The following is a 24,604-nucleotide window of genomic DNA, read 5'->3' as shown; positions in this document are numbered from 1 at the left end:
TCTCTGTCTCCCTGATGGACAAGGTTATTACAAAAAGAATATTGATTTTGACATGCAATACCCATTTTAGCCAGAAGAAAAAAAAAAAAAAAAGGATGTGAAAAATACCCCCTCTGTTAATTTTAAGTTCGGCACCTCTGCCGAACTGCACTGGTCTCGTGTCAATGGGCCCTTTAAAATAAAAAGCTGTAACAAAAACACACCCTTTGCGTTATAGTTAGAAACGAAGAAAAGTTGCACTTTCCCCACGGTCCCTTACTCGCATCTCTGTCAAGAGCGAGCTTTCCCGGCGTAACTCACATTGCGTCGGCTTTTGTGGGGCAGTGCTTATTATATAGAGCGAAAACACTGAATATTAAGCTTGTGAAACATTGTTAGCTTAGCCTTTTTAGCAGTAATATGGTTTAAATTATTTTTGGCCAAGTCGTTTTGGAGGTATTGCCATTTATCGGTGAATGTGTGGGAAATTTCGAAAACAAAACTAACTTTACTCCACTGCCATCGGCGTTCTCACTGGTTCGCGTTTTTTGAAGTTTGCGCAGAAAGAACTGAAGAGTTTTCTGTTAAAACGGTGTCGTGTTAGAGGCCCCTAAGTTAATAACTAATGATCGTTGCGACGGAAGTGAAGTGAATCTAACTTTAGCTGAACAATAACTTTATTCTAGAGCTGCTATAAAGCCAAAACACTTTACTTTAATTTCCTATTATCAATGTAAAGCTGCTTTGGAACAATCTACATTGTTAAAAGTGCTATATAAATGAAGATGACTTGACCTTTTCCATCAGCCATGATGAATCTGTGAGAGGAAACTGGAGCCTCTCCTCTCAACTGTCTCCACAGGTTCTCCTGCATCAGGGTGCAAGTACTCCCTGTATCCAATACCGCCTTCACTTCTTTACCTTTTACTACCAAGAGACGGGAGGTCTGCAATGCAATCTATCATGATACTACGTGGTATCTTGATACTTCAGCTGGTATAGTATCATAAGATTTGTTTGTGCTGTCGCGACAACCCTAGATGTTAGCAGCGAAAAATGTGACTGGAAGCTGGGTTCATTAAAATGACTTACTTTTGTCAGCTACAACTCGTTAAATCTAGCGCTCCGTACGCTCTAAATCAGACACAGAGATACAATTGTGCGGTAAGATTACATTTATTTGAGTGAATTATAACATTCATTTGAATGAATTACAGAGAGATGTACGCTTGTGCGTGAGAAGTACATCCGTGCAGCGTCTCAACTAACTAACGATGAAGCGGTAAGTGTAATAAGTCAAAAACATCGATGTTACCACCTCGCTACTGAGAAATATGAAGTAGCTAATTAGTAGCAAAGTCGCGGGCCAGCGTTGACAATATGTGCTAATATCTGTCCGCGCAGAGCGATCTCCCATCTGTGTGTGTGTGTGTGTGCACGGGCTTCAACAAAAGCAGCGTAGTAATACAGAGCGGTGATCACACTGACCTACCGGTGCATTACATGGTTAGAACGCACACCTCGCAGCCAATCAGAATCAAGTATTCAGACAGCCCATGGTATAAAGAAAAATCAAATTAAGATTATGCAGAACCGGCAAAGAATTGCATTAATAAAATAATTGTAAAAATTCAAGTGCAATGATTTAATTTTACTACCAAGTTCGAGTTAAAAACTTTTAATTGAGTGAGAATTCTTTAGAAAATTAAGCTGAAAGATATTCACAATAAATTACACAGATAATCTATGGAGGGCATACAAATGAGCATGCTATGAGATGTAGCAATAACTGAAATAACAGAAAACCGAACAGGAAGAATAAAAAAAAAAAAAAATTGCGCACAAATCAAGTACCCACAGTCAGTTAATATTCAGGTACAAATCAAATGTAACCTTTTTTGTGTTTTTAAAAATCACACGATAGCAGTAAAAAGATACAAAGCACCAAAGTAAAACTACTTACAAAAGGACTGTAGTAATAGAAACAAACAATGCTTATTGTCCACAGGTGGGCAGTAAAAACAGACGACTTCAATTATTTCTTGTTTTTTGCCTGATTTCTTGGAGAGCCTTTTAGTAAATCTCGAATCTTGAGGTAAACCCCCGTTGCTTCAGCAACTTCTGTAAACTCAGGAGTGTCCTCAAAAGGAATTATTCCCGCAGCAAATCTGCTACGGTGCGGGACGAAAGCTACTTTATTTATGGCAGTTTCCTCCGTGTCATCAGCCACTTGAGCGTTCGACTCTTGTGTGCTTATGTGTGGAGAGGCTGAAGTTTCATTCGTTGCAGCGTCATTATTACCGTTTTCCTCGTAAATTTCATCCAGGACGATAATATCACTCAAATCGATCACGTTTTCATTGACTGAATGTTTTTCCTGACCATCACAGGTTGTTTTATCTATCGTCTCACCCTCGCAATTAGTTACTGGATCACCGGGTGAAGTTGGTGTGCTCTGGATTTCATAAGCATGACTCAAATCCTCCATCTTTTCTCCTTCTTCCTCTGTGTCAAGCTTAAGCGAAGTGACAACACTGGGTGAACTTGGGACGGGGGTCCCAGAAGCTCCAGCGTCAGAATCACTGTTGGTTGTAGTATCTGCCTTTTCAAGGGCTGCCCAAAGAAGCCTTTGCTGCTCCTCCAGTTCCTCCAAAGTCAGCCCATCCTCTGACTCTTCCCCCTCCGTCATCCCCCTCCCTTGGGTGGATGGAGAATCACTTGTAGGTGGAGTTGCTGGTGGAGTACCCTTAGGGACTGGAGGTGTGGTCGGAGGCGTTCCCAGCGGTAGAGGTGGAGGAACGCTCAAGGATGAACAACCAGGAGGGAGTGGTGGGTGGAACTGGAAACCATCAGATCTCATTTGAGGCGCGTCATGATCTGTAGAAGAACAAAAACTAAATCATCATGATTGTCTTTCACAATTATTTGAAGTCTTTTTTTTTTAGTGAGGCACTGACATGTCGGCAACCAAAAATATTCAGGACACAACAATAGACCCTGACACATTTAAAGGGATAATTCACCCAAAAATGTAAGTTCACAACTACCACTTTGACACTTCAAAAAGTTCATAAAGAGATTAAAATTAATCCATATGAATTGAGCGGTAGTATAGTCCAAACTTTTCTGAAGAGACTCAATCGTGAACAGATTGAATTTAGGCTTTTATTCTGAGGATGAACAAAAGTCTTATGGTTTTGGAACGTCATGAGGGCGAGTCATTTTTGGGTGAATTATCCCTTTAAAACGTGCCACCTGAGAAGCGCTAATGAAATGTTACCGCTATGGCCCTTGATTTTGGCCCTACAAAACTATTTCGTCCAAAACCGAAAATGAATCTCTACCACTTTACTAGTTACAGCACAATAAAAACATCCAAAAATATGTAATCGCATGATTAATTGCATTTGCGATAATATCGCGATATGATGAAATACGATTTTTTTTAACCGCAAAGCTGCGATTACACTCTGGCCACGTGACACGCGAGAGTAAACCAGTCTGTATTGCAGATGAAGCATCAACTTGGCACGCTACGCATATAGGCCTGGCATAGGCTACAGGAAATAACAGTTTATGCTTAATTTATGTGATATTGTGTTATAGATTCTCTCCAACAATTCTGTATCGATTAAGATCATTTCAGATTTATGTCTGAGCTTAGTTTTAAACACAGATACGTGATGACGCTACGTGTGCTTTATAAACAACCGTATTCTGCTTGCTTCTAATTCCTTTGTCTCACACACACACAACACGACACCACTTGAACCTTCCAAAAAATTATCTTTCATAAAGTTCGGAAAAGTTGAAGCGAATTACAAGGACATTCGCGGGCTTCCTTGCACAAGATATGCGCTATGAGATACGCACGGTTTGCTTGATGTTACTTTTGTAGTGCGCGCCAGCGCGGTCTCGCCCGCCGGTATTTTACTTACAAATGTTCTACGAAGGCATCATATGTCTTCTGGAATGCAGTTGGCTTATTTATTAAAAATATGAAAATCACTGACAGAAGCTGCATTCAATTTCAAATAGTCATGCGTGCTTTGCGAAGAGCTTGTAATGTTTTTTTCTCCCTCTTTGTTATTTGTTTTAAAGCTATATTAGTTAAAATTATTAACATGTAATTGTATTAATTTAGTTTATTAATGTGTAATTATTTTTAAAAGTAGGCCTACTTATAATTACATATGTAATTAAATATTTTAAAGCCACACTATGTAGAAATTGTGTTTTTGCCAAACAGCGACCCCTAGAGTCGCTGTGGAATACTTGCACTGTCGTAAATATATCATATTATAACGTTTTTACATGATTGCAGCTAAATCACAAGTAAATAGTCTATAGTCTAGGCCTACTGTATAATTTAATTTGTGTTGTTTTTATTGGAATGTAAACATTACAAAATGCCAGATAACATCAATTAAGTTAAATGTACATCGCATTATTTCATAACATTGGCCGTTATGATGTCATTAGACATGATTATTGCAATTTAATAGTTTGCAAATTGTGCTCGTTTACACTATTTACAACCTCTACGTTAGGCTTATTTATGTCCTGATAATTATGTGAGATATTGAAAGCTGTTCTCATGATAATCGCAGGAATCAACGTCAACAGCGTCGTCTGATATCCCTCAGGACTACGTGATAAATACACCTCACAACACCTGAGTTCAGCTGGCAAACTAATTCGTGAGGCATAGCTATCTGATTTATCAAAACGATTCCATTTACACCTGGTCACATAAATGTATTTTTGCGAAACGGATTTAAATTCGATCTTCAATTCTCGCTCTATATGCAGATTTAATGGAGTGCACGTCACCGAAAGCAACAGATATGAGCTGCATTTTATAGATCATCAGCTAAAATTTCAAAATCAAAGACCGCAATGAGAGAGAGCAGTAAAAGTCCTTTTAGTTTCTTTACTTTTAATGATGAAGATTGTGTGATAAGCGTCTGCGACTTATTTTCACTTTGATTTGCGATAGTTTGCACGTTGGCTTGATGCAGTTGCTCATCTGCGGTGATGCGTGTTCCAGCGCGTCGTCATATCTGGATATAACATATAGCCTATACAACGCTCTCACACGTTTTAGTTTTTTTTTGCATTTTTGGGAGGAGTACAATTTACATATGTGACCCTGGACCACAAAACCAGTCTTATGGGTATTTTTTTTTTAAATTGAGATTTATACATCAACTGAAAGCTGAATACATAATCTTTCCATTGATGTATGGTTTGTTAGGATAGGGCAATATTTGGCCGAGATACAACTATTGAACATCTGTAATCTGAGGGTACAGAAAAATCGAAATATTGAGAAAATCGCATTTAAAGTTCTCCATTTCTATTGGTGATAGTGCTGCATCCATTCACAAAAATAAATGTTTTATATATTTAAGGTGGGAAATTTACAAAATATCTTCACGGAACATGATCTTTACTTAATATCCTCATGATTTTTGGCATAAAAGAAAAATCTATAATTTTGACCCATACAATGTTTTGTTGGCTATTGCCACAAATATACCCGTGCGACATAAGACTGGTTTTGTGATCCAGGGTCACATATGTGGTTTCAAAAACCATATGCATTTACACTTGTCCAGTTTCGTCTGGAATGCGTCTCAGATCTCCTCCTGAAGTGGTTTGAGGGATCGGATTCAAATCCGTCTCAAATGCGTTTCGGAGGGCATTTAAACCTGGACTTTTCACGATTGGATAGCTATCCGATCTGAGAAAATGCATGAAGTGGCCAGGTGTAAACAACCCCCATGACAAAAACATACGCACGATAGCCGAAAACAAACGCTGGTTGGCCTCTCACGTCCAAATTTGAGGAAGTGGTGGGGGAAGTGACGTATGCCGTAAAGCAGTCGAATTTTGTAGTTATTTTTGTGCTCTGGTTACTACCCGAACCCCGAAGTTACATAGTGCCAGTAAAAGCGATACAGACCCTGTCAGGCTATGGCAGACGTGTCATTCAACCTATTGTAAGTCGATGTACCATCACAAGGATCTTGGAAATATATTATGAAGGTTGAAAAGTTACATAGTGTTGCTTTAAATTTTATTAATAAGATTGATTAATTAATTAATTAATAAGAAAAAAATTTGATCAGCTCATGAGGTGTCTAAAGATTCCCATCCCTATTTTACAATGATTTATTGCTTGCTTTTGTTGAATAATAGAAAAGATAAAGAGCTTAAAAAATAATCGCATATTAAATCGCAATCGCAATATTGGTAAAACGAAATCGCAATTAGATTTTTTTTCCAAATTCGTTCAGCCCTACTGACCACATTCCGAAGAAAACTGAAAACTCATCTCTTCCGTGAGCACTTAACCTCATAATAAAAATAATAAAACTTTTCCTTTTCCTTTAATCCTCCCTTATCGGGCTCATGCTACTCTGACCAATGCCTGAACTTCGTATTTTGTAAGTCGCTTTGGACAAAACCGTCTGCTAAATGACTAAATGTAAATATTATCATATTTAAATGTTATCTTTAATATGATGACCAAAACATTATTTGTTCATCTTTCAAAGATTACCCATTTATAAAACTAAAAGTTTCAAGACGTATGAAAACTCATACTTAAAAATAATTTTTCTTTTGATAAAAAAATATGAAACATTATATTGTGATGCAATTTTTAGCTATATCGTACAGCCCTACACTATAGAGACGAGCATTTTGATAAATATATGCACTATTCCATATTTATTATATTTTTACTTAACCTTTTGTCTTTATTATTTAATATGTTTTAATAAATCTGCCACGAAAACATGTTATTAGTCACTTTTAAATGTTTATATTTCAACAACGAATTAGAGTAGAAAGTATCATTAAAAAGTTAATAGAGAACTGCCTTATGTGCAATTTAAATGTTTAAATTAATTATACAACTCCATTTTCACTTGGAGTGTTGATTATTAAATAAATGTGATTGATTATTAAACTATTGTCCAGCATTTTGTTTCAATGAAAACTTTCATTTTGGTGTTTCTGTAAAAATAATAATAATAATCACATAGTTACATACTATATGTAAAAAATTTTTTTTGAAATCCAGAACAATCTGTACTCAAAAACTACAGTGTTTAACAAAATTGAAGCTGTATACCTGACTCTATCTCCATATCCGATGCCTGGTGTGTTTGCTCTGAATTAGATCTCAATTTCTTTGTCTTCTGGAGTGTGGATTCAGACTCATGACGCCTCTTACTGCAGCTGGTGGCCTGCTGTGCACATACAGAGGTCATAAATTCCTTGGGAAATATCAATAAAGGCAATAAACCAGAAAAATAAACTAAAATATATCGAAAAGGGTTTTTACCGATGGAAAGTTACTGCTTAAAAAAGCAGCAAAATTTTGCTTCCATTGCTGAGGCTGCATTGGAATAGACCCGAAAGACCTGTAATCCTGTATGTTGGGGAAAACACACACAAGGGTTTGTTGGATTTCAACAGAACAGGCTTAATAAAGGGAAAACAGGATTTTGCATTAACAGCCATCCACAGCCACATTTGTAGACTGTCAGCTTGTAGAAAAAGGGTGCGTCTCAATCAGCTCCCTAGTTCAATAATCGGGGAGTCATCCATTTTAAGGGCTGTCTCAATCCCAAAATCCTACTTGTGCACTGAAACGTTCACTCCCTAAAACATCCCACAATGCACCATGAAAACTAGGGAGCATCAATGCTCACTATGTTGCCTTACCGGAAGTTTTTTAAAGCCATTACTGTATTATATTTTGGGATAAACATACATTGCTAGATAGATAGTGAACATAATTAATCTAAGATTTACTATAAATTTACATAATTAATCTAAGATTTACTATAAATTTACAGCAGAAAGGTTGCAGGTATATGTAACAATCAATGTTTTTATCAATGTACTTTTAAATAACATAAAAATATAAATATCAGAAAGATATCTGTGTTGCTGTTGTTCATAAATATCAGAAGTGATGTTGTACATCGAGGATGTTGCCAGAAATAGAGCCATCACTGTCCCAATGTGTAGTGAGTCAGGGTCCTCCCCAGTGCCTGATTTCATGTACGCAATCTACTGATTCACGATCTAGGGAGCTGATTGAGTTCTACATTTCCTGAAGAGAATGTCAGTGGTAGATGTTGCATCATCTTCGTTCTGTTTGTAGCTGAAGTTTCACCATACCAAGCTGCATCATGATGTGGAAACACAAGCATTTCTTTGTTTGTTTCATGTACAATTGGAGTATCTGCACACTTACATCTCTTATGTTGGGTGGCGTAGAGACATTGAAGCCAGGAAAGTCAACCAGCTTGGAGACATCATAAGATGTCTTTTGGATGGGGTGATTTTCATCTTCATCATTTGATCCTTGCAAAGAAAAGTTATTGAGTCAATGGCAGCATAGTTGTATTTAAAACACACTATCCTTCCTTAATCACACTTATGAAAGGTGAAGGTCTTGCAGTTCTGTGGTCAGCTGCAACAAACCCCCTCAATATGAAAACCCTTAGTAATAACTTACAATTCTGGGGTTTCGTAACCTAAGGGATTTGTTGCTAACAAAGGCCATAATAAAATACCAAACTGAGTCTTACCATCATAGAGAATCAGGCCTGAGTTTTCCATTTCGGCCTCTTTTAACCAGCCAGGCGGGTAGCCGAGCTCCCTCATGCGGTAGATGAATGGAGGAAGGGTGTTTACAGTGATCCCAAGAGCATCAAGGAGGTCTTCACTACAGAAAGACAATATAAACTGCATATCAGCTGAGTCCACTTTCAGAAAAATGACATTTCACAGACCAGGCGTGAGCCTAGTCCCGGACTAAACGCATGTTTGAGCTGTTTTAACTGAAAGCAACTTGCACTGATATATCTTGAAATATGTCAGTTCCATTGTTTGTCTCAAGATGCACAGTAATGTTTCTTTTTTCTAAGGCACATTTATAAAAGCTACTTAAATGCCTTAATTGAACTAAGGCCTCATCCTGGCTTAATCTAAGCTCTGTCTGTGAAACCAGGCCTAATCCTCCCAAATTAAAATATTTGGGCAAAGAAATGTGGGTGGAAAGACAAAATGCCTTTGTTATGTTATCAGTTCTTGAGTCAATTGTATGTACAAGTCTATAATTGTACATGCAATATTTATTAACCCATTCACTAAACCAGTAAATATATATAAGATTGTACTAATTTAAAGCAGCTACATAATTATCACATTTGTGATTCAGTTAAAAGTAGACGGGTAAAGTTGGTAAGACAAACTTAGATGTTGGCTAACATGAAAATAGCTTTTGTGTTTAAAAAATGAACACATTTTTTTTAAGGGTTTGACAATTTCTCGACTCTCGAATGCAATAAAGGCAAATCTGCAGAAGGTACGCCGATTCATTTGTTTTGAGATGCTGTAAAATTCACAGGTATTAGACTCATATTTCAGTCTGATCTCTTGTTGACCAGTTCGGGGGTTAATGCCTGTCTATCTCTTCATGTACGGTTCTAGCAAATACAGTGATTCTCCAGAAGTGGAAACTAGACATGCTTTCAACATTTGATGCGAGTTGATGAACATTATATATATATATATATATATATAAAAAGATAGCCTACAGCGATTTATCAATGACAAACTAGATGTATTTGGGAACTTCTGGAAGCTTATATTAAAGGGATACTTCAGGATTTAGCATTAAGCTTTGTATTAGTAGAAAACCTGTAGTATTTTCGAATTACCGTGCTTTCCACCCTCATATCGTCCTGAGAGGAGAGATTTATGTATTTTTTGTCTGGAAAAAATCCTCCGATGACGCAAAATGACGATTTCGGAGGATGATTTTCTGGCCAGAGGCTAAAGACTACAGCCAGTAGGAGGAGCTGTTCCGCATGTTCTCAACCTGCCCATAGAGGGTGGGATCTCACTCACAGAATGTACACAGTATCAGCCGTCTTTCTTTGGAAGCTAAGCTAGCAGGCTCTTGTTCTGTGGAGAAAGCTGAGTAGTAGGAGAAAGCTGAGTAGTAGGGGTTACCATCCTCCTTTTCCCGGACTTGTCCGGCGGGCGAGATCGTTCAAAATGTCCGGGATTCAGCTTTTGCTTTCTGCAGTCGCCATTCATTGTTTACATGCACACCTCGTTTCAATCTAACTGAATTCATTCCGATTGGTGAGTCTGAATGTAGTGTTTACATGAACGCTAAACAAGTGATCGGATGATGTGCGTTTTAACATTGCTAAGAAAATTCCCGCACGCACCTCCGTGAGAGATACGAGACCGGTGCGTCTCAGTAATGACGGCACCGGCCTCGCGCCGTTCTCCCGCGGCCGTCAGCCTCGTCCTGTAAACATAATGAATGGCGACTGTAGAACGCAAAAGCCGAATCCCAGACATTTTGGGCGATCCCGAAATCCCAGGCAGACTCGTCACGGAGACTCACTGGTAGCCTAACCTTGTTGTTTTCAACTGTGCTCTCTTACCGGTAGGCGTGGCCTCCTAGGGCAGCGAAGCAAGTGCATTCTGGGAGTTTTTGTCTTTCATCCACATAAGCCAAAAATAAATTTTCTGGCTTTTCTCAGTCTAGAAAGCTCCAAATAAAAAAAAATCTTCACATTTCTTCTACATAAATGACCTATTTTAAATACACATTCATCTTTCCAGAGGTGAAGTATCCCTTTAAACTATCTTGGAATTGCTTCATACCCTTTTTTGCATTTTTTTATGCTTTTATGATGTTTTGATCTTAGATTACCTTTGCCACTTTACATGGCCGCTCGCTCTATCGTTAACGCTATTATTAGGCACATATCCAAGTGTTTGTGTGGAAGTTAAATTAGTACAGCACTTACTGCATGACATTTAACTTAACATGCATTCCTCTCTATTAGCGCATCTATTATTCTGTGGAGATGAGAGTCAGTCTTCAACATCTTTGCAGCCGAGAAAACACTATAAATTATTAAAATGTTTTTTTTTCCGACACATTCACAATCATTACTTTTGCTAGTTAGTTCAGCAGATTAATGGCATATTTCAAGAGAATCGTTCAAATTGGTATAGAAGCATGAAATTTGGCACAGATACTCTCTAAGGGTCACTTTTTGGGAAAAAGGCGTTGGCCACCGAAAAATTCAACATGGCGGCCATTTTTTCAAGATGGCCGCTATTTCTGTAAAATGCTCATTATGTCAATTGTTAAAACAGTGATGTAGGCATAACATTTTGTGAAAATACTCTCTTCAGAATGTTTTTTTGGAAAACAGTGCTTGTCCCTCAAAAATTCAAGATGGCTACCAGTTTTCAAGATGGCCGCCATTTCTCTTGAATCCTTACATCTTTTTTTCAAATGGTGCTGCTATCATGAAATTTGGTACAAATATTCTTCAAGGAACATTATCATGGAAAAAGGTGTGTGCCGCTCAAATTCAAGATGGTGACCATTTTCAAGATGGTCACCATTTCTGTCAGAGCTCAATTGAATGTGTTAAGGAAGGTTGTGTTTAATAGAGTGAACGTCATTACACAACCAGGGCACACTGGTGACTTAACTGCTGTGGAACTCAGCATGGGGTTCAGTGTCAGCTGATCTAGTTTTACTTACACTGTAGTTCTTGACTAGTAGTAATAGTATAGCTAAGTTAGTGTCCCAAATGCTGTCTACCAGCCCCTCATCAATTAGCTAGTAATAGATGTAGTTAGATAGCCGCACCTGAATTGACAGGTTGTGCCAGCGCGGGAGAGCCGAGCCAAGGGTAAGCGGGGCAATACATGACTTGTTCATGTATGCTTACCTGGAAGGTGTACAGATCACACGGGACTTAAATGGCACTGGATGAATGATCGGGCTAGGTGTAGGTGACCCGTACCTAGTTGTATCCCATACCTGAATGTGTACTATGTCTATGATTGAGGTGGTAAAAGGATAACCCCTCGGCCTTAATCAGACAACAAACCCCCAAAATGGCAAATGAAATTCCCATGTCAGCCAAGAGGCCAACTGATTGGAAGAAATGTTGTCTTTGTCAGACAGACACAAAGGAACCCCTCCAATCACCACCTACCCATCATGTTTCTCAACATGATGGCTATAAAATGATTGCCACCAACATTCCACTCTTACACAAGATGAACAAAATGCCAATGACCCTGGACCTGGAACGACTGGATGAAGGTGGTGGTATAGAAGCTTTGAGAAGGAACCAAGCGAAGTATCACTACAATTGTCGACTTCGGTTCAACCACACAAAGTTACTTCGTGCCCAGAAGCAACAATCCGATGCTCAATGTAGTGAGATAGATGAAGGCCAAACAAAGCATCGCAGAACCATGATGCAGAAAAGTCTAGATGATCAGGTTTGCTTTCTTTGTGATAACATATCTCCTGAATCTGACCTACGTCAGGTAATGACACTGCAACTGAATGACAGACTACATGAATGTGCACAAACACTGAATGATGCTAAATTATTGTCTCAACTAAGTGGTGCTGATGCCATTGCACAGGAGCTGAAATACCATCATTTGCGTCTCATTCATCTTTACAACAGAGAGAAACCTCAGAAGGCTTGAGAAAGAGTCACAGAGTGAAACGATTCAACCAGCCATCTTTCCTATGGCTCTTTCTGAACTGGTCACCTATATTGTTGAAACCAGTCTCAATTCTGATGGTCCTTCAGCCTTCCGTCTCGCAGATACAGTGGGGAGAACAAGTATTTGATACACTGCTGATTTTGCAGGTTTTCCCACTTACAAAGCATGTAGAAGTCTGTAATTTTTATCATATGTATTCTTCAACTGTGAGTGACGGAATCTAAAACAAAAATCCAGAAAATCACATTATATGATTTAAGTAATAATTTGCATTTTATTGCAAGACATAAGTATTTGATACATCAGAAAAGCAGAACTTAATATTTGGTACAGAAACCTTTGTTTGCAATTACAGAGATCATTCGTTTCCTGTAGTTCTTGACCAGGTTTGCACACGCTGCAGCAGGGATTTTGGCACACTCCTCCAGACCTTCTCCAGATCCTTCAGGTTTCGGGGCTGTCGCTGGGCAATACAGACTTTCAGCTCCCTCCAAAGATTTTTTATTGGGTTCAGGTCTGGAGACTGGCTAGGCCACTCCAGGACCTTGAGATGCTTCTTACAGAGGCACTCCTTAGTTGCCTTGGCTGTGTGTTTCAGGTCGTTGTCATGCTGGAAGACCCAGCCACAACCCATCTTCAATGCTCTTACTGAGGGAAGGAGGTTGTTGGCCAAGATCTCGCGATACATGGCCCCATCCATCCTCCCCTCAATACGGTGCAGTCGTCCTGTCCCCTTTGCAGAAAAGTATCCCCAAAGAATGATGTTTCCACCTCCATGCTTCATGGTTGGGATGGTGTTCTTGGGGTTGTACTCATCCTCCTTCTTCCTCCAAACACGGCAAGTGGAGTTTAGACCAAAAAGCTCTATTTTTGTCTCATCAGACCACATGACCTTCTCCCATTCCTCCTCTGGATCATCCAGATGGTCATTGGCAAACTTCAGATGGGCCTGGACATGCACTGGCTTGAGCAGGGGGACCTTGTGTGCGCTGTAGGATTTTAATCCATGATGGCGTAGTGTGTTACTAATGGTTTTCTTAGAGACTGTGGTCCCAGCTCTCTTCAGGTCATTGACCTGCCGTGTAGTTCTGGGCTGATCCCTCACCTTCCTCATGATCATTGATGCCCCACGAGGTGAGATCTTGCATGGTGCCCCAGACCGAGGGAGATTGACCGTCATCTTGAACTTCTTCCATTTTCTAATAATTGTGCCAACAGTTGTTGCCTTCTCACCAAGCTGCTTGCCTATTGTCCTGTAGCCCATTACACAGCTCTCTGGTCTTGGCCATTGTGGAGAGGTTGGAGTCTGTTTAATTGAGTGTGTGGACAGGTGTCTTTTATACAGGTAACAAGTTCAAACAGGTGCAGTTAATACAGGTAATGAGTGGAGAACAAGAGGGCTTCTTAAAGAAAAACTAACAGGTCTGTGAGAGCCGGAATTCTTACTGGTTGGTAGGTGATCAAATACTTATGTCATGCAATAAAATGCAAATTAATTATTTAAAAATCAAACAATGTGATTTTCTGGATTTTTGTTTTAGATTCCGTCTCTCACAGTTTCGGTGTACCTATGATAAAAATTACAGACCTCTACATGCTTTGTAAGTAGGAAAACCTTCAAAATCAGCAGTGTATCAAATACTTGTTCTCCCCACTGTATGTGCAACCTGTACCAGCAGCGTATCCTTTTTCTAACAGTGGCACTTCCTCTCTGTGGACTACACCTTGCCGTGGTGGAGAGGCTTGTGTACTCCAATGAACCTGAGACCTATGCCGGTGGGGATTTTATAGCCCTGGCAAGTTTAACTAAGCTGGACAGGTCAAAGGAGAGGAGGCAGACAAAGCAGACATTATGACTATTTGACAGAAATGGTGGCCATCTTGAAAATGGTGTCCATCCTGAATTTTTGAGTGGCACATACGTTTTTCCAAAAGAGTGTTCCTTGAAGAATATTTCTGCCTAATTTTATGCTTGCATCACCATTTGAACACTTGAAATAATTAATATTCGACAGGAACGGTGGCCATCTTTAAAAATGGCGGCCATCTTGAATTTTTGAGGGACAAGCATCTTTTTCTATTAACATGTCCTTTAGAGCGTATTTGTATAAAATGTTATGCTTAGATCACTGTTTGAATAATTGATATAATAAGCATTGAATAGCAATGGCGGCCATTTAGAAAAATGGCCGCCATATTGAATTTTTGAGTGGCCAACGCCTTTTTCCAAAATAGTGGCCCTTAGAGAGTATCTGTGCCAAATTTCATGCTTCTATACCAAAGTGAACGATTTTTTTACTAATCTGCTGCACTAAGTGCGCTTGATTTATATTTGAAAGCTCATTATTGTTTAGCAATTCTCTGTAATGTAGAACAACAATGATACATATATGACTGAAGGGGGACTTTAAGTGTTTGCCCTATGTGAAAACTAAGAAATTACTTAACAAAAAAAATGCAAAAATTGGCACTTCATAAGATGACTGACCTCATTATTCCTGGCTTGTACTTTGCAAATCGCTCCTCGACCTCTTCTGCATGGTAGCGTTGGTTGCTCTGATTGCTGTTCTGTGAAAACTCCTTTCTTTTTTCATTGATACGAGCCATATCTTTGGGCTTAAACATTAAATAAAAAAAAAGGTTAAAAGGTTTAAAAGGCTTTAAAGTTTGATTTATAACCATATGTCGATTTCAAAATATAACAATGCAACAGTAAATTTGAATCTAGTACATATATAGTCAATAACTGAAGAAAAAAACACCTTCGGACAGTCTCGGAGTTGATGGTCCTCAGAACAGCAGTTAAAACAGCATGGTCTAGGTCTGGAAAGACAGCACAAGCAATCGAAAACATTACTGACTTGCACAGCAAGCTGGTAAAGGCAAGCATCAGTCTTGCAATACCATCAAAATATCAATATCCAAAAGCTGCGATTGTAAACTCTTTCCATACCTTTTCTCCTTTACCTGCACATCTTGGCCCTCGAGGGCAATGATCTGGCCAAAGACCTGCTGGTATCTTTGCAAAAAATGATTCAGGAGCAGTGATGTGCATAGATGTGTAAAATAGAGTGAAAGCATTATCTAGATTGTGAAAAGCACAGTAAGTATAAGCTGGCTATAAGCTTTAGGATACTTGGGAACTTCCCATCCCTCAGTCAGTTGGGGGTTTTCATTCAGGAGCGGCTGGCCAAGTTTATCAACACAGAAGTTGGTGAAGTATAAAACACTCCCTATTATCTACAAACCAAAAACAAGACTGATAAGTAGTGGTTTCAATAGTCTAATAATTGAATATTAATAATGTGTTCTGCTGTGTCACTCACACTGAAAGCATTTTTTATAAGTTGGGAGTCACTGGAAGTCTTCGCTTTATAGCTCTCCTCCATGACGAAACTTGAATGCTACAAACAAGGAAAAAACAGAATTTGTGAATACTGAGGGAGACTCTTGTATTAAATTCCTTGTCCAGTGATATTAAAGATGTACATGTGGGTTGACGTGAAGCGCAGAGCCTTCTGGATCATTGTTACACTCATGTAGGCGTTTCTCGACAAGACAGTAGATGAAGTCTTCGATGTCTTTCCGACATTGTCTAAACACACACACAAAAAGCATATTAAAAAACTACATTTTTGAAAACTTTAAAACTTTATAAATCAAGGATGTTACAGAAAGTACCTACTTGGAAATGATGCTGTTTCCATAATTAACCTGACAGAGTGGTCCATCGGTTTTGGAATCTGCTATTTTTATACCCCTGCCATAAAAATGAACATTGAATCAAATCAGTAACTGCAAATGCCCCGTTTAACCGTATATTGAACTAGAGTGTGAATAATTATTATCAACTCACGTAGGACGACTTAATATGTTCAACTTTCTCTTCAGTTCCTCATGTGGATCATCATTAAGGTACACAATTCAACACTCAATATAAAGATAGACAACAAGCAGTGGAAAAAAAGAGAGTAGAAGTACACCATACAGCTATTACTGATCAGTACTAGCATTTTTCTTCTGTTTGATGAGGCTAATATCGAAATTAGAGAGCATATTTATTCCAGTGAACCCTTTTTCTGTTCCAGCGGCTGTATTACAGAAACTTCCCGTCTTAATTCTTAACTGAAGATTTGAAAAAGAGTTATATATTACAGAAAAGGTTTCTAAGTACTAAACATTCAATCTTCTTTTTTCATTTCAGTCTTGATGTTTGATGTCACTTGCAGCATGTGAAACTGTACATTTAGGAGTTTCAGTATGCTTTTTCTAACAAAAACATTCAAAATAGCAGTTATTATGTTGATTATCAACCATAACAACTAAAAAGAAAGAAAGATCTGCTGTCGATGCAAACTTAATGGGATAGTTCACTCAAAAATGAAAATTCTGTCATTAATTTCTCACCCTCAAGTCTTTCGTTCATCTTCGGGAACACAAATGAAGATCTTTTAAATTAAATCTGAGAGCTTTCTGTCCCTCCATTGACAGTCTACACAACTACCACTTTCAAGCCCCAGAATCTTGAACTTCATTAAAGTATCCTTTAATGAAGCATAAGCATCATTAAAGTAATCCATATGATTCCAGTGGGTTAATCTAACTTTTATGAAGCCATAATTTACACCTTTATTTACAAATCTCGCTTTCACAAGAGCAGCACGACACGTGTGTGTTGTTCACAAGAGAGTTTACGTTGTTAGGTGAGGGCACGTTGGAGATTCATATTTGATAAACAATGGTGTAAATTATGTTTGTTTGTTTTTTGCGCAAACAAAGCACTTGCGTCGCTGGGGCTTGAAAGTGGTAACGTAAGTTACGTAACTTGGCTGTCAATGGAGGGACAGAAAGCTCAGATTTCATTAAGAATATCCTCATTTGTGTTCTGAAGATGAACGAAAGTTTTAGGGGTTTGTAATTATTGACAGAATTTTCATTTTTTGGGTGAACTATCCCTTTAATCATACTTTCATCGTAACTGAACTAAACATAACTGATCTACACAAACATCAGACACTGTTCAACGTCTGTTGAACACAATCGAAAAGTGCAATAATAGATACAGCTAACTTATATCCAGTGATACAGCTATCTTCAACACGCAAGGAAAGCAGTTAAACAGTCAAAGATATTTCAGCTGAAACCGAAAGCCAGCACGCTCACTGGATGAAACACTAGAAGGATATTCTCTGCCTTCAGACGCTCAACTGTTTCTTCGCACACTTCTAATGTCTGCCGAAGCCCCCGGAGTCGATCTGAACTCTCACCCTCTTCCTCATCACCTTCATCTATTATACGAATGTGCGTTGGCGCTTTTTCATCGAATTGCTCGAACAATTCTGCATCTCCAAAATCCACCGCCGCCATGTTTGATGATCACAAAGCGCGTCCGGTTCGAAGGACAAATCCTGCAACGCGATGACGCTTGACTGTTGATTGGCTAGAGACCAGAATCAGGAAGTAAATATATATCTGGCATGTCAGGGCGTTTGCAATAAAACTATTTATCTCTTCACTATTTTAAATTTTTTTTCCTGTCTGTAAATCATGACATCTGGAGGAGTTTCTCTCATCAATATGTCATATTGGGAGAGTGGGAAAAGGAGGATACGATTCTTGTATCTTGCAAACAATAACTCCTTTAACGTTACTAAACGAAGCACAAATGAGGTAAGTGTACCACTAACACAAGTAACATATTACTGTTGATTTTTGGACATAAATACCCTTCTGGAAAAACTGCTGAATCCAGTCTAAGCTTGGTCATATCTGATTTAGGGGGCTAGTTTTAGAGGGCTTCTGGACACTTTTGGGCTAGCTGATCGGACTGGGACACCAGCTGGAGACCAGCTTGAAAGACCAGCCAAGGCAGATTTTAGCATTTTAGTTTCTGCATGAAAACAACTGCATCATAGTAAAGCATTGCGTTCCCCTGCTGAAAAAAACCCACTCTATGATGGTCTTAACTGGTTTAAACTAGACATAACTGGTTTAAGCTGGTGTTCAGCTGGTTTTAGATGGTTGGTCAGCTGGTCTACCAGCCTGACCAGTTAAAGAAGTGGCCGAACAGCAAACACCCCATCTAAAACCAGATGTGACCAGGCTGGAAGAAAAACTAAAACCAGTCATCCAGCTTGGGCTGTTTTTAGATGTTTTTTTCAGCCGGGTTTCCACTATGGCTTCTCATTTTTCCAGTGAGCATTCCCCCATCTCTTGATTATTAATAAATTAAATAGACTAATATCAGTTTAAAGTATTTTTGTCTTCAATTTTTAATAAACTATAGAGATACCTGAGAAGTACTTTTTGCTGTAAAACATTTATGTAGGACCTGATGATACCAAAAAAAAAAAAAAAAAACTATTTAAATTAGTAATCTATGTACAATTATTTTGTATGGTTCCTCAAATTAATTCAATTTTGTTTATACATTCATTTTTTTTTTTTTTAGGATCAGATGATCCCTCTCTTTCTTGGAGCTGATCTGTTCTCAGACACAGACATTCGCAGTGAAAACCAACCCAGATACCATGCGAAATATGCTAAACGAGGACTGGCAACTAAACTGGTTTTCTCATCAGGTGTGTGATGATCATTTTTTGGCCTGGGCATTGGATGATATTAGTTAATTTTCATGAACTATTAGAGGATAATATTTACCTTATTGCTCTCTAGACTTCAGATTCCAAGGTCTACGACTTCCTTTTTCCAACAACAGTCTGTGGTTCTATAGTGTTCAAGGAGTTTTTCGAGTGGCATTTGAACTATATAGCAAACAAGACCAGCTCTCAATTATGGAGTCATTTCAGGTAATTTGAGTTTATCATTATATTTTATGTTTTTGTATCTTCACGATTTCTAATAAGTCTTTGTTTGTTTGTTTTTTATTAATTTTCCTCGTAAGGATCTATGGAAATCTCGAATAAATGACAACAACTTAAACACGACCTATCATCTGGGTGCCCAGGATGTTCAACCCCAAAATGATCAAGAGGCACAAACAATTTTGGCAAATAATAAAACATGTCCATCATACCAAGGCCATCAACACTCAGACGGAGGGGAAATGAACATCTTTCCAATAACCACAGTTCAGTCAGATATTTCATCATCTACAGATCATGACTACTGTTCCCTAACAGAGCAAACAAACTTAAGCCAGTGTCGTTTACTTGCTGATAAACTTCACAGCCTAGCGGAAAAACTGAAGTTACTTACAAATATGGAAGCAGAACAATTAAACACTACCACAAAGGTCTTGGACTATGTTGAATACTCTATTACCGGGATGATTGAAGAGGAAAGATTGACGGATACTGTGATGGCACTGATTCACACTCATTTTAAGAGCTACTCCATCTACTCAAGCAGTCTTTTAAAGGCTGTGGCAGGTTGGCTTGGCCAGCAGTTCAATGCAGCCAACAGCACCATTAGCCACCGGGTTGAAGGTTTTAAGACCCAACACATTGAGCACATTACGAACTTGCCACCCCCAGAGGAGCTGGCAACTGAACTTTTCCCAGAGGCAATGCGAAATCTTCTTGCACACTGGATGGGTCTGAGTGACGAGGCAGAACACTGGAAACGACACAGCGAATACCCAATTTTATTGCTTATCCTTGAATTTGCCAATCACAATCTTATCACTGGAGTGGCCCATGTATTGTATTCCAGTCTAATATGCAAATAAGTGTAGTTATTTGCATATTATGTCCTGAGGTGACATTTTTATAGTTGTATAGCCTTTAAACAAATTATTCCAAATAAATTGTTTACCGTTAAAAGTCATGTTTTTTATGTCTTTTCCACACATGTTGGGGAATAAATGTAGTATTTGTTCATAAAAAGAAGTCTTGTGATTTTAGGCCAAACTATTAATAATTTAAAAGGAAAATGGCTATCTCTCATAGTTCATATCTTCATATTTTTACCTTGAAGATATAGCTTCACATCCTTTTTGCCATGCTCAGCTTAAAATGTGTTGAAGCATTAGACAAGAATGTTTTGGTTTATCCAAAAGCTTTTGGTAACTTTTAGTCAGCATGGTTTAACGATGATCTGAGAGGCACAGTATAGCTGGTAAAACAGGCAGAATCCAAATACATTTACATTACATCTCAAATATAGTTACAACTGACCCACCAAACAGACCTACTAAACATGGGGAAGAAGAGGAGTAGTGGGAACTAAAGTAACAAACCTGCAAAGGAAACTTTATAGTGAGATGGAATATCTCCCTTTTTTCAGAAGGGACCTAATATGGAAGAAATCAAGCAGAAGTACATATTGTATGCTTTATTTTGATAAAATATGTGTATTTGGTAATATGTGCAAGTTTGTATACATTTAACCCTTGCAGTGCATTAAAAAACTGTATACATCTGTTGCATTCCTGGGTCTATTTTTATAAAACAGTTATAACTTAATATTTTTCAACTAAAACCATATTGTATCTGTTCAGTAACTTCTCATTAATGAGTGAATGCACACTTCTTCTTTTTTTAAAGTTTTGAATGTGACCATGTTTTATCAATAAATATGTACCCCATATTTATTAATAAAAAAATTTTTTTTTAATGTTACAAGAACTACAGCAAAAAATGTGATGCAAGAAAATATTTGTATCAATATTTATGAGAAATTTAATTTGAATATATCATTATATGAAATGTATAAGAACATTAATATGAGAATTACAAGTGTGAACTCCATTGCCTTCAATGGATTGAATTAAATTCCTTTTAACTTAAAACTCATGACTGCTCAAAAAAGTCTAAATGTAATAAAATGTATTAAATGTTTCCAAACAAAATATATTCATTTTACTTGCATTTTATTTTCGGATCGAAATGATAAACAGCGTGAATAGATGTCGTGCTTTAGTGACACACATCATAGTTTATCTTTCCTCAGGGTGGAGCGCAATACCTCTGTGCCCACGCTTTATTACAAGCAAAGAAACGCACGATATACGTATGTTAAAGTGGGTTAATAAAGTGGGCGATGCATTTTTGTAAGAAAAATATCCATATTTAAAACTTTATAAACTGGCGTCCTGTGACAGCCGTACACGAGTCGTGTTCTGGCGGAAGAGTGACCTCTGACCCAACATATGAAGTAGGATGTAGCGTAAACTTAGGTGAGAGTAAACGCCTCTCGTGGTTCAAACAAATAGAGCTGGGCAACAAACTCAAGATCATCTTCTCTCATATAAAAAATTCTCGTTTTAGACTTCTAATTCATGACTGGTGTTTTGGCGTGCACTTTCGGTGGTGTCGGAGTGGGGAATTAATACAATTGTGAACGTCTATACTCTTCAGTTTAGCACGCAGACCACCCCGCTTCTGTGGAATGATGCAGTCAGTGGTGCCAGATCAGCATGCGTCTATTTCGCGATCAGAGATTCAGTCTCTCCTGGCGTAGCAGGCGATAGAGGTAGTGCCACCAAAGCACAGGGAAGGCGGTCTATACAGCCGCTACTTTCTATTCCCCAAAATGGATGGAGGTTCTCCGGCCCATTTTGGATCTGAGACCGCTGAATCGTGCACTGGTGAAAAGCTTGTTTAAAATGATTACTGTGAAGCAGATCCATGTGCACATTCAACCTGGGAACTGGTTAGTGTCAGTGATTTTAAAAGACGCTTATTTTCATATCCAGATAGCCTCTCGTCACAGAAGCTTTCTGAGATTTGCATTCGAGGATGCTGTGTATCAGTTCAAAGTCCTCCCTTTCAGGCTGATCCTAACTCTGAGTACCTTTACAAAGTGGAATTTGCATTCTAAATGATCTAGATGCCTGGTTTATCATAGCCCAGTATCAGGATGTGTTGAAAAGCCACAAGCATCAGCTTCTGGACCACTTAAAATCTCTGAGGCTGTCTATAAACGTGAAGAAGAGCGTACTTCAACCTTGGCAGAGCATTGCGTTCTTGGGGCTAGATTCACGTGTAATGTGAGCCGCCTGTCTCAGGTGCGTGTGCAGTCCATGCTCAGAGCCCTCGCCATATTTAAGCCATGAGATCAGTTTGCCTAAAGTGTTTTCAGAGGTTACTGGGCCTGATGGCAGCTGCAGCGGTCGTGTGCCGGCTAGGACTTCTGCATATGAGGCCGCTTCAGCTTTGGCTAAAAGCCTGTGTCACGCCCGGCGTATGCCACTGTATGCGCACATACACCCCTTTGCTCTACAGGACCATGTACGAGCGAGGGGTTTCGGAGGGCAGAGTGGTCAGAAGAAAAGTCATGATGACGGATTCGACTTTGATGGGCTGCGGAGCCTTCTGGCTTACAGCACTTGGACGAGTGCGCAGTCGAAGTGGCACATCAACTTCCTTGAACTGAGGGCAGTATCTTTAGCTTTGCAGCACTTCTTGCCGTTCTTGAAGGACCGCCATGTGCTCATTCAGCTGGACAACAGGGCAGTGGTATCGTACATCAATCACCAAGGTGTTATTCGTTCTCGCCGGCTTCAGATGTTGGCAAGACTTTTATTCTTATGGCCTCCTCAGACAATCCAGCTGATTTGGAGCCTTTTCAGGGAGGCGGAGATTGATTTATTTGCCTAAGGTGAACTCACTGTTCTTTTCACTGACCAATGCCCCCTTGGAAAGGGACGCAAATTAGCTCTTCCCCTGATCAAGATCATGCCACTAGTGCTGCACAAGATCAGGCAAGAGTGGAAGACATTGTTGGTTGCACCGAACTGGCCCAACCATCCGTAGTTTCCGAAGTTATTAAATCTCCTTTTAGCTCCCCCATGGCTGATTCTGTTAAGCAGGGACCTGCTATCTCAGGCGATGGGCACGAAATGGCACCCCAGCCCAGAGAGACTCTGGCAGGTCAGCAGGACAATAATCATATCGCAGCGAGTTTTGGACACGAATGCAGATGCAAGTGCCCCTTCGACCAGGTGCCTCTATGCTTTAGAGTGGATGGTCTTCGAGTCTTGGTATAGGATGAAGAATGAAGATCTGGTTAGTTGTGCTGTGTCTGTCATCTTATCATTTTTACAAGACTGTCTGGATAAAGGGCGTACATCTACTTTAAAGGTGTATGTGGCTACCATTTCAGCTTTCCACAGAACAATCACATCCACGAGTCAAATCAGTCAATAATGTCACCTGATGTTAGACCAGTCCATTTTTCAAAAAAGTTTGAGACCAGAAGAGCCGTTATCTCCATTATGGTTGAAGCACAAAATTGCAAGAGACTGCATCATGTAGCAACTCAGTAATAACTGCACATAATGCAAGTCAAATGTAAAAAAAAAAATCATAATGTAATAATTTTATCAAAATGTAATAAAATTGTGAATACAGTGTTGTTGTTTTTTGTCATTTCATGAGAAATGCATAATGTACTCATTTTGTCATGAAATAATTTTATAAGGAAAAAAAGACGTATTCATTTTATAGTAATCCATTATTATAATTTCCCACAAAAGTGCACTAAGTTGATTTAATATTAGTATTATACACTTCTAATACAGTAATCACAATAATAATGTTTATTCATGTTAAATGAGGCACTTCAGTGTGAAGAGGATTTTAAATGTTTTTCAATTTTGATCGGAACGGTTTAACAAACATTGTTAGGGAACAATACTGAGGGTGTTTACATGATAGCATTTTCAACTTCAATTACTTCAATTTCAAATTTAAATGTAATTTTCAATTACATTTAGTATCAATCATTATGGTTGTGTCCATCTTTTTTACTAAATAGGTTGGTCTTTTTGAGCCTCAGTTTAACACCAAGATTACATCAGCCAAAAGGTAAAAATTAGGAAACTTTTATTCAGGCACTCCCCTAATGACCATACTAAACAAGTGCAAATATGGTGTGATGCTGACCTTCAGCTGTAACACACACAGCAGCTTTTTCTAATTATTTGGTTAAGCTAGTTAGGTTTAACTTGCCTATTAAGAATCACAATCTAAGATCGCACAAATGCAATGTTAAAAGTGGGGATTTCAGCTGTTCCAATCTCAGTTTCTCTTAGTGTAATAAGAACAAGCCAAATATCAAA

General features: G+C 38.7%; 2 protein-coding genes across 3 annotated transcripts; one reads left to right on the top strand and one right to left on the bottom strand.

Moving 5' to 3' along the window:
- Nucleotides 1–1,136: 1,136 nt before the first annotated feature.
- On the bottom strand, nucleotides 1,137–17,985 carry zcchc8 (zinc finger, CCHC domain containing 8). Of its 2 annotated transcripts, none has more exons than XM_082169475.1 (14): nucleotides 17,766–17,985; nucleotides 16,436–16,478; nucleotides 16,265–16,339; nucleotides 16,069–16,174; nucleotides 15,906–15,983; nucleotides 15,716–15,819; nucleotides 15,533–15,598; nucleotides 15,342–15,402; nucleotides 15,068–15,195; nucleotides 8,595–8,731; nucleotides 8,258–8,367; nucleotides 7,337–7,423; nucleotides 7,124–7,241; nucleotides 1,137–2,856 (listed from the first exon to the last, which is right to left on the bottom strand). In XM_082169475.1, the coding sequence occupies exons 1-14, from the start codon at nucleotides 17,944–17,946 to the stop codon at nucleotides 2,015–2,017; spliced, it is 2,136 nt and encodes a 711-aa protein (XP_082025601.1). In that variant the 5' UTR covers nucleotides 17,947–17,985; the 3' UTR covers nucleotides 1,137–2,014. The 2 variants fall into 2 exon arrangements, with proteins under 2 accessions (XP_082025601.1, XP_082025602.1); XM_082169476.1 differs by having other exon boundaries at nucleotides 7,124–7,238; nucleotides 17,766–17,984.
- A 28-nt stretch (nucleotides 17,986–18,013) lies between these two features.
- Nucleotides 18,014–20,959, top strand: LOC309498635 (uncharacterized protein). Its single transcript, XM_082169477.1, has 4 exons — nucleotides 18,014–18,249; nucleotides 19,031–19,160; nucleotides 19,255–19,388; nucleotides 19,484–20,959. Exons 1-4 carry the CDS (start codon nucleotides 18,127–18,129, stop codon nucleotides 20,267–20,269), a joined length of 1,173 nt encoding a protein of 390 aa, XP_082025603.1. The 5' UTR covers nucleotides 18,014–18,126; the 3' UTR covers nucleotides 20,270–20,959.
- Nucleotides 20,960–24,604: the final 3,645 nt, after the last annotated feature.

This window comes from Leuciscus leuciscus, assembly GCF_965113295.1.
Source record: "Leuciscus leuciscus genome assembly, chromosome: 5".
NCBI lineage: Eukaryota > Metazoa > Chordata > Actinopteri > Cypriniformes > Leuciscidae > Leuciscus > Leuciscus leuciscus.
This window is presented reverse-complemented; position numbering and strand designations above follow the sequence as displayed.

Bases quoted from the DNA above. Each gene is read 5' to 3' on its own strand.
- zcchc8 (XM_082169475.1), bottom strand. From the start codon at position 17,946: ATGGCGGCGGTGGATTTTGGAGATGCAGAATTGTTCGAGCAATTCGAT. The intron at 16,175-16,264 runs GTAGGTACTTTC...GTGTGTGTTTAG, and splicing joins GGAAACAGCATCATTTCCAA to ACAATGTCGGAAAGACATCG. The intron at 15,403-15,532 runs GTATGGAAAGAG...CTGTCTTTCCAG, and splicing joins GTGCAGGTAAAGGAGAAAAG to ACCTAGACCATGCTGTTTTA.
- LOC309498635 (XM_082169477.1), top strand. From the start codon at position 18,127: ATGACATCTGGAGGAGTTTCTCTCATCAATATGTCATATTGGGAGAGT. The intron at 18,250-19,030 runs GTAAGTGTACCA...TTTTTTTTTTAG, and splicing joins CTAAACGAAGCACAAATGAG to GATCAGATGATCCCTCTCTT. The intron at 19,389-19,483 runs GTAATTTGAGTT...TTTCCTCGTAAG, and splicing joins CAATTATGGAGTCATTTCAG to GATCTATGGAAATCTCGAAT.